Below are 9,965 nucleotides of genomic sequence, written 5' to 3' on the forward strand. Positions count from 1 at the left end.
GCAGTTGCTGAAAAATAAAAAATAAAGTGATGTGGCATTTTGTTCCCTTTGTCTTCCCCAAACCTAGAACAAAACAATGAAAGTGCCAATGCTGTGTAATGAGAAATGGAAGTAGATATGTGTCAAAAACATGTAGCAGTTTTTTCTGTTTCTACCCAAATGTGATCAGATTGTTACTCAAGCTAGCACTGGATTTAGTCGATTTATTCTAAAAATAAAAAATAAAGTGATGTGGCATTTTGTTCCCTTTGTCTTCCCCAAACCTAGAACAAAACAATGAAAGTGCCAATGCTGTGTAATGAGAAATGGAAGTAGATATGTGTCAAAAACATGTAGCAGTTTTTTCTGTTTCTACCCAAATGTGATCAGATTGTTACTCAAGCTAGCACTGGATTTAGTCGATTTATTCTGGCATCCATGGAAGATACATCTTTTGCTACAGGAAAAAAAAGCCTGCTCTAGAAGTTTCCTCTCTTACGAATATTTTTAGAGTAATCTTCCAGGCTTTCAACAAAAATAAACCTGGACTTGCAACATCTATGAGATGAATATAGGACCCACTGTACTGCAGTTAATCAGGTTTTGGTAGTAGGCTGTACATAAACTGTCTGTGTTAGCTTGATTTATTAAAAAGTAGAGGGTTTCAGGTGATAAAGCAAACGCTGGAAAAATACACAGCAAAATTAGATGACCTGTTTCTTTGCTTCAGCAGAAGTCTTCATGTCCTTCACTGTAAAATCACCCACCTCTTCATTTCCAAACTGAATTTTTTCCAGCCTCACTGGGGGTTTCTTCAGTGCCTTTTCCAGGGCATCTCTCTGTGGAGACATCAAAGGCTTTCAGCAGGGTATATTTTGATGTTGGGGTGACACTCTTCTGCTTGCCTTCTGCTTTATTTTTTTTTTCATGCATGGAGGTGCTGGACTCTGATACCAGTGGAAGCCTAGAAATAATGATGTGCTAATAACCTCAGTGCTCACTCATGAGGGAGTGTTGTTTGCAGCAAGAATTCCCCTTTTCTGCTGAATGATGTCTGTGTTGTAGTGTTGCTGTACACCCAGCAGATGTGGGGATTCGGTAATGAGGTCCTAAGGATTTAGGGAAGTTACTTACTGCTGAAGAGATTTAAGAATGGTTTTGCTAGAGATTCATAATCATAACACTGCTGGCCTTTGCTGCATACAAATGAGCAGCTCAATCCTAGAGCTCTGCTGCTGAGGGCAGCACTTAGTCCTGGAAAAGTGCGGTGATTATGTGATTAGCCAGGAGGCTGAATTCTGCCATTTTCTGTCTGAGGTTTAGAAGTGTTAAACCCTCACTGAGGACCTAGGGTTGAAATAATCACTATCCTGTTACAAGTTTCCTGAGTTGTCTGCTCCTCAGACTTTTATTGCCATAAATAACTCTAGAAGTAAGGCCTCACCACCAGAAGTGTTAAGTGCTGCAAATAGTATAGAAGATGACTCATGTAGTGAGATGAAGGTGGAGCATGAATCAGTAGGAAGAAAACTGATATACAAAGGAGACATGCTGAATGCGGATGACACAAAAAAATCTGAACAAAGTAATGTTCAATCATCATAAAAATGAATCAAAAGATTATTTTTTTTCCAAAAGAAAAAAAGCCTTCTTCTATTTAATGAGAAAGGCCATTCTTAGTTGTAGTCCAAAGCAGGAAGGTATTGCTGACCATGTTATTCCTTACCCAAAATAAACTGTGGACTGCATAGGAAGAGATGGATGGAAAATTATTCCCAATATGTCCAAACAAAGCAGACTATTCAGTAAGCAGGTTGCTTTCCAGATTGTTCTGTGTCTATGTAAGCTGAGAAAAGAACTTGTCTTTGAGCTAAACAGTTTTTGGAGATCAAGAGCCCTCATAGCTTCAAAGAACCCACACTGAAAGCTAACAGCAATGGAAACACTAAAATAACCTGTGCACATTCCTTGTAAATGATAACTCATGATACGGAGATAAAATTCCCACAGACTGTTCCATTTGAAGCTACAGCTTTTGGTACTTTTGCTTACCCTCTGGATCACACACATAGAAGTGCCTTTAAAGGCAGGCTTGAAAAAGAGGTACTGGATAAATGACATCCTCCAGCTCTTGGAGCAGTAACAAACTAAAGTGTCCAGTACTGCCTATAATTCAACTCCTGCTGTTCCTTGGGAGAAGGGGTGTTTCACCCCAGTTTGGTGAAATAAATTCATGGGAATGAACTTAATATATTTGTTAGCCAGAGCCTTGCCCATGGGTATTAGGTTGGTACAGCTCAACAGTGCTAGAGGGTGTGCTGTCTGCCTTACACTACCCTCACATTGAACAGACTGATTTGGCCTGACTTGACAAAATGGTCTGCTCAATGCAGATTGCCAAAGGACCTGCAGGTCTCATTCCTCAGAAACTCAGAAGGAGTAGATGAAGAAGAAGGGTGTCAAGAAGGGGCAATTTCTACAATTCCAGTGGCTGTTTCATTTGGGTCGAGGGAAATTAGTGGGTATCATCCTGGAGGCTGTAGAATCCCTGAAGTGTGAAATATTACTTGACAAAGTGCACGCTGTGTTCAAATCAAGACGGGAATCTCCTGGAACATTCAAGGGCCTTGGTGAATTCTGATCGACCAGTCAATCAGACAATCATGCTTTCTAAGCGATGATCATGGCTACGGAGATTTCCAAAAACATCAAAGATATGAGTAAGAACTCTGCTCCAGGGCTATATGGGATTAGTTTGAGTGAGCTTATTAAAATGGACCCTGACTATTCCCAGACTATGGAAATCCTCACTCTCTGGTTGGCCTCTGGAATGACTCCTGATATGGTGAGAAGATGCCAACTATGTTAATAACTAAATCAGCAAAACCTGATACGGTGAGAGGGTGCTGGACTGTGTTAACAACTAAATCAGCCAAACCTGAACTCCAGATCAATAACTGGTGACTAATTACCATTGGTTTAACTGTATTGAGGTTGTTCAATGGGAGGTACCCACTCCGAAAATCATCTAAGACCTTGCAACTGGTGGAAACAAGAATTTGTCAACTAGACCAGATTGGTTTTCCAGGGTTGTCATATTTCCAAATTTGAGAAAGACAAGATCAGTAATTATTGGATTGAACATTACAGAGGCATACCTTCCAGAAAACTCATAACAGCAATACAGTTGAGACCAATGTTTACCCTACAAGAGAATTCCTGGCAAAGAGTGGACAAGAGAGCTGCATCAAATTCTGCAGACATTGCCAGCCTTGAAAACAAATCAAGTGCCCATATCATCAGGTACATATCATCCTGCTGTACAAGAGGCAAGAATTAAAAGCCACAATCAACTGTGTGAAATACTAACAAATGAGGCGAAAAAGAAAGCTCGGATTGTATTCCCAGAGTTGAACATCAGAGATCGAAACAATGAATTGTATCAGCCAGACTTGGTATTTGCAGAAAAAAATCCAAGCATATGTATTAGATATCACAGTGAGATATAAGACTAAGGAAACATCTTTGGAAGAGGCAGCAAAAAAATAAAAAGTGAGAAAATATCGACATCTTTGTTCTCAAATTCAAGAACTGACAAATGCTGCAAACATTGTCTTCATGGCGCACATGGAAAATAGTATAATGGCAACGGAGTGGGTCGTTGGACTCAGGGATTCTTACAGGTCCCTTCCAACTTGAGATATTCCATGATTTTGTACAATTTCTTTGAAGCACTAAAGGGAAAAAGAGTGGTTACTTTGCCCCCCCAAATGCTAGACACCTGTATCTTAGGTGCAACCTCTGTCCCTGCTGGCATTTTTCATAAGAGCTACTACTAAAATTGTAGAAGCTGGTTTATCCCATGGTATGTGTCCACCTTGGCTTTGTTATGCTAGACCCATAAAATATTGCTCTCAAAGGTACTGCTCCTTTAGAACAGTAATGCTTAGAAACAAGTGTAACAAGGCATCCTAACCTGTACTGCTTGGAGTTCTTTGTTCAGGATAAAGTAAGGGTAGTCAAAAGACTGAAGACTTCCAGCATAGCTGTTTCACAGTGGTGGCAATGGCAGGAAATCCAGATAAGGTGGGTAATGATGCCAAGGCTTAAGGGATGCAGACACGTGAAGCAGAAGTATGCACAGAAAGGGAAATCTCTTGCAAAGCTATCTCTATCTCCAATATGAGTGTAAAAATAATCTCAGACCTGGTTGTATTCATATTTTATAGTGTTGCAAGGGCCGTGAGTACATTTCTTCACTGAAACTAGTGCTGGACTGAAATGTGTCATAAAGCTATTCATGCTTATTCCTCGTCAGTTTCAAAATTCAGATGTGAATTTACCCATGTGTCAATGCAGAAAATCTAGAGCTGCATGTTGTAATTTGCAATATGTCTGGTAATAAACCCAGACATAAACTACTGCATCTGTAGTCGGTGCCTTTAGTCCATCTACTCATAGGTTATCTGCTGAATTTCAGTTTTATTGGAATCAGATAGTCCTACAGGAGGTAGCATAGGCTGAATTTTCAATTGCTGCTAAGGGAGAACCAATAGTTAACAGCTAGTGACAGATTTATGTTTTCACTTGTAGGCTGTCCAGCTCAAATGTAAAATATCCCTTGGAAAAGTTGACTTTGTTAGCAAAAAGTATGAGGTTCATTTTTAAAAGCTGTACTGATTTTAACACCAAAAAAAAAGTGCCTTGCTTCCATTGGGAGGATAGAAATTCTCTAAGGAGAAATAGCAGAGACTGAGTTTCTGTCAATAAAAGAATCGGTGTAATTTAATACCAGACAGCTTTTTAATACAAGAGCAGACATTTGCCTGTCTTATGAAGGGAAAAAATACAAAAACGTGCCTGCAGTATGTTGCCTAAATTTAGCCACAGAGGGGATAATCCTCTTAGACACTCAAAAATCTGTCTGAAGGAGGCAAGTAAAGGCTATGGTGAAGCTGTACTTGGAGACCCTCCATCCACATTTTCCAAAGTGCAGGCAACAGGAAACATGTTAGGCACCAGTGGTGGGCACACTGTAAACTGGCACTTGCTTGTTTAGTCCTTCTTATCAAAGTTTGATTTTCAATAATGTAAATGGCTGAGGTGTGTGAATGGCTTGCTTCAAATGACAAAGCTACTTGGAGTCATCCTTAGTTTGAGCTTGAATTGTTCCTGTGTTCAAGCAGTGGCAGGATCATGCTTCAGGCAACACATGTCCATAAAAGCATTAAACTTCTTACAGGCTCCCTGCAGACCTTCTCCCTCTTGACATCTGTAGTTGAAACCCTGTCTGAACAGGCATCTGATCCCTAACACAATGCTTGACAACAAGAGAATTAACTTGAGTTCAGAAGCCAAATTAAGCCTCAGGTTATCAATCAGAATTTTAAAAAAAAATGGACACTAGCATCTTAGTCAAATATCAGTTCTGTAATTTTTTTCAAAACTAAATTTTTTAATGATTTCTTAGTCTAAGATCACATGTGAATTGTAGATTTCTCAGAAGTGTGAATGTTTGGCATTTCTGATATCTTAGTTAAAGTGTAATTATAAGCCCTGACAGCAGTATTTCTTCTGGTTTCATGGACCTGAGAAACAAGTTCATGGCATGTAACTTTCACTTAGTTTTTCAAAGAGCAAGCTCTTAGTACTGTTGTTATCTCCTTTGTCCCCAATAATAATAATAATTAAAAAAAAAAGCCCAGAAGGTGTAAAAAACCTGGAACCTACTACTAGCTTCTGTTGTATTAACGCCCCTAGAATGCAGTTCTCTGTTGTTTAACATCTTGCTTCTAAAGTCTTAGTGGAGATACAGTTGGATGCTTTGTGTGGGCAAAAACCTGAATCTTGGGGTGTTCACAGCAGGGTCAGAGATGTAGCAAGGGTCCTGTCTCATATAGTGACACTTACCTTGTTCTTATATGCTTCTCCAGTTCTGGCAGTGGTACTTTGGCCTTTGATTATTCCCTGCACCCTCAGCTCCTCAAGAATGTCTGATGATTTTTGCCTCTCCTCTAAGGTCAAGGATTTACTGATGAACTTGCTGTCTTCAAAAAATGCAAACATTAAAACTTAATTCTTGTAGAGCATTTGGCATTCAAACAAAGTTTCATGATGTTTTTCCAATGCCAGAGTTTTTATTTGAGAGGTTGCATATTGAGACTCTCTAGGCCTGCTGGAGGGTCTCTTCACTGCTTAAACTTTGCAAGTAAGCTTTCTAGTGGCTTGAAAAATGGTGCAGGCACTTAGTCCAGTTTCTCACTGTAGTCAGTTACACCCAAAGGGGCACATTCAGGAAAGTGTGGAAGCATATGCTGAAGACGTGTGAAGCCGATTTTTTGAACGTGTTCCCAAAGAAGATCCATAGGGAGTTTTCTATAATTTGAGTTCTTGAGGGTTCTGTGATCTGGTCAGAGAAAGCCTTGCTGGGACAGATAGTACAAGCCTTCTAATGAGCCATATTTTAAAGGTCACTGTGTTCTTCTGTTAAATGAACCCAAACTTTCATGTGTTTCTGTGGTCTATGATTTTTATTGAAACAGCATTGCTACATTTGAGTCTGATCATAAACATTCCAACAATTATATATTTATAAACAGCAATTATGACTGAAAAACAAATTATTTTGATAACTCTTTTGAGTGAGTGTTTAGTTTCCACATATTAGACATGAATAAACAACGAACAACTTTATTGCCAAGACCCATCAGGTTTTTTCAGCCCTCAGCTGACAGTTCTACCATCTGCCCAACCTCTCTTGGCAGAAGTGAGAGCTTTTGTATGAAGAATGCTTGGACCAAATCAAAATCACAGTTATTTGACATCTGCCAGTCTTTATAAGCGGAGTGAGTATGACAACGTTGTCTTACTTTTCAGTTGTAAAACACAAATACAGAACATCTACCACCCTGTAGAGGCTAACTCTGTACCTCTCCTAAAATAACCAAACCAGTTACCCAAAAAGCACTGGGGTTCAGCTGTCAGTCAGAACATGTAAATGTCAGAACGCAGTATACAGCAAAACACATTTTAGCAAAAAGTAAAAGCAGGACGAGTGGGCAATGCTGACAGGTGATGTGAATTTGAATTGGTTTTACTAATCCATTCAGGAGAAAAATGTAGTTGAAGTATCTTGGTATGGTATGTTTTTTTGGTCTTGAAAAAGAAGATTGAAGCATGATTTAAAAAACTTTCTGTTGCAAAATTTCCTGTGAAGTTATCTTACAGCAAGTGGGAGCAAAAGGGGCTTAAAATTAAATGAAACCATTTCAGAGCAAGCAAATAATTTTGTTCAATACGAAATGAAATCCTTTCATCACATCCTTCTGTGGCATTGGGAGTTAAGTCCTCTTTAATGAATAGCAAAAACAAGTAATTATTCCTTGTGTTCAATTTGAAATATTTTATTACAACCCTTGTTTATTACAAAGAGTAAACAAGTACTGTAGATTTTCCATTTAGTGTGTTTGTGAAATGTAAGCTGTTCATAGCACTTGAAAAATACAAGAATTAAACTAAGAAATTACGGGTTTAAATATGCCAAAAAATGGCGCTGCTTTTCCATTCTCTATTACTGCAATGATATCCGAAGATTATATAAAACTTTGGGTTTAAGTGTTTGCTTGCACTTAAAAAAAAAGGCAAAGAAAGAAAAGAAAAAATAATCTTAGCACACCTTTGCTTGTTGTCATGACAATTCCTGGAATTTTTTTACTTTTCTCCATATGACGACTGGTCCTGCAACTTTCAATTGCAAACTTAAAGAATAACTCACTCTCTCTGCCTGATCTTAGGGCATTGTATTGACCAATCTGTAGGAAAAACTGGCTCACTGTAACACCAGACTGACAGCCCTCGCATGGGCAACCTGTCTTCCCAGTGTATTGTAATCCCAGTTAGAGAGGACTGCCCTTAGGGACAAGGCTCAGTTCCAGGAGTCTTCCAAGAAAAGTATCTGCCCTGCTTCCTGTTCTGGTAGTGAGGGTTGAGTCATGCTGCAGAACATAATCATCAGCTACTCTCTGCTACTATTGCTTGGTTTTAAACCAGCGCTAAGAGCTCAATCTGTGTAGTGTCGCCGCGTGAATGTTTCTCGGTACAGAGGTTGGCTGTAGCAATAGACCTTCAAGATTTATTTCTGCCTAGGTCTCTGTCTATGGACCTGGTAGGAACTCCATTCACTGCTTACCAATGCTTTGTGAATTGCTGTTTATCTGAAAAGATGTAAATCTTTCTGGTAGTTCTTCAGGGGACTCTCCCTCACTAGTCTCATCTTCAGCTTTGTCTCCATCCTTTGAAGTGCCTGTTGGCCAAGCTGCCCCAGTCTGAGAGGGGACCTTCTCTGTTCCATCGCTACTGTCATTTTTAGTCTACAAGAAAATGAAGAAACAAATGAGAAAAGCTCCTTGGGCTTCTAAACTTTTAAGGGAGTATCTAGAGTAGTCCCATAGAATTGCCAGCTTCAGAGAGCAGTGGAAGACAAGGGGCATTCCTTACAGATATACTTATCCATCTTCTGTCACAGGTGGATGTTGACAGTGAGGAAAGGTCTCTTACAGCGTTTTGGAATGGAAGCAATGACCTTAAGCCTAAATGTGTCCATAATCCAGTTGACTCTATTGGAGTATTGTTTCAGTATTTTAAATGCATTCTGTATGTGGAACATTGGTTAGAAATTTAAAACCGAGTTTTAAATTAGCACTTGGTAAGGTGTTAACCTGTGTGCCTTCTAAACAATAGCTTTGAACCTTCAAATAATGCAGGATTAGAGCCTAGATGTGTTCTTGTCTGTATGTTTGGGCTTGAGCCAACTCAACTCTGTAAGCTTCACAAAGTGTCTGTGCATATGTATCTTGCATATATAATATTTCATGTATACAAGCCCCCTCCCTCAAAATAATGTTTTAAGGCAAAACCCACCTTACTGTAGTGTTGTAGTTCATTGCTAATGTGGGAGATGAGTACTTACAATTGTATCTTTAATGAGGCAAGTGGAACAGACTGTGAAAAGCAACTTTTCAGGTGCTGTAATATTAGACTGTGCATGTGGCCAAATGGTGAGTCTGCTTCCCTTGCAGCATAAGGATTGTATTAAGCAGAGTTATAGCCCTTCTCTTAAAGAGCTCCCTGACAGAGTCAGAGCTACCACTAAGGTTGGCAAAACCATTTCTCTGTTTGCATATGTCCTCGTACACTCGTATGCTAAGGTGTCTCCTAACACGCTTTTATACAGTCTGTGGGGAAGAAGTCACTGCATGGCTTTTGACTTCCTGGTGGTTCTGGAGGTCCTCAGAAGACACCTGTGTGACTGTGACCTGGTTAGAAAAATTGCAACCCATGGTGAAATCGTGACCATCTTCTTCTCTTTGCTGCAAATCCAGGGAGTAGGAATGTCCTAGTCTCTTCCTTGGGAGCTTGGTTATTTGTTATCACCATGGAATCTAACCGTTGCCAGGGCCTGTTACTACAATAAATAACACCACAGAAGGCTTTCTTCTTATGTCCTGGCATACAGACGTCATTGTCTTTGTCCAGGCACCCTGCTCTGAAGTTCAGAGGGAATGTGATTCTTCTGTGCAGCTGGGATGTTGGTCTGGGAGTAGCAAGTCTGTACAGGTCATTCAGGGTGTTAGTGGACCTCCTGTGGGAACTCAAGCTGTTAGATGAACAAGATGCTGTCATGTAAAATACACACATATTTCAGCCTCTGGTTGGATTTGTTAAGTATTCTTCAACACCATTAACCATTGGAAAAGATCAATTCTAAATCTGGAATTCCAAGCAGCAAAGCAAGCTTTTAAATGGTAGAAAATGTCATCAGGAGACAGGGACAGGCTGTGACTAGGGAAAATGTTTTAAACATCCTTTGAGATTGTTGTACAATTTCTTGATTACTGTTTGAGTCTGTTCGCATCCTTAGAAGTAGATGTCTGCAGGAGATTTAAAAAAAGGAGGAAGCAGCCATGGTTTATACTTTCAAGAGATTG

At 39.6% G+C, this 9,965-nt stretch overlaps 1 protein-coding gene across 1 annotated transcript in view; it reads right to left on the reverse strand.

The window, feature by feature from the left end:
- The window catches only part of STMND1 (stathmin domain containing 1), a 9,524-nt gene extending 207 nt beyond the window's left edge, over positions 1–9,317 (reverse strand). The window contains exons 1-4 of the mRNA XM_009071474.1: positions 9,210–9,317; positions 8,168–8,348; positions 5,890–6,026; positions 693–818 (exon numbers count right to left, since the gene is read on the reverse strand). Of these exons, the coding sequence (XP_009069722.1) occupies positions 693–818; positions 5,890–6,026; positions 8,168–8,348; positions 9,210–9,317 (552 nt within the window). The remainder of the gene's footprint in view (positions 1–692; positions 819–5,889; positions 6,027–8,167; positions 8,349–9,209) is intronic.
- Positions 9,318–9,965: the final 648 nt, after the last annotated feature.

Source organism: Acanthisitta chloris, unplaced genomic scaffold (genome assembly GCF_000695815.1).
Source record: "Acanthisitta chloris isolate BGI_N310 unplaced genomic scaffold, ASM69581v1 scaffold28003, whole genome shotgun sequence".
NCBI lineage: Eukaryota > Metazoa > Chordata > Aves > Passeriformes > Acanthisittidae > Acanthisitta > Acanthisitta chloris.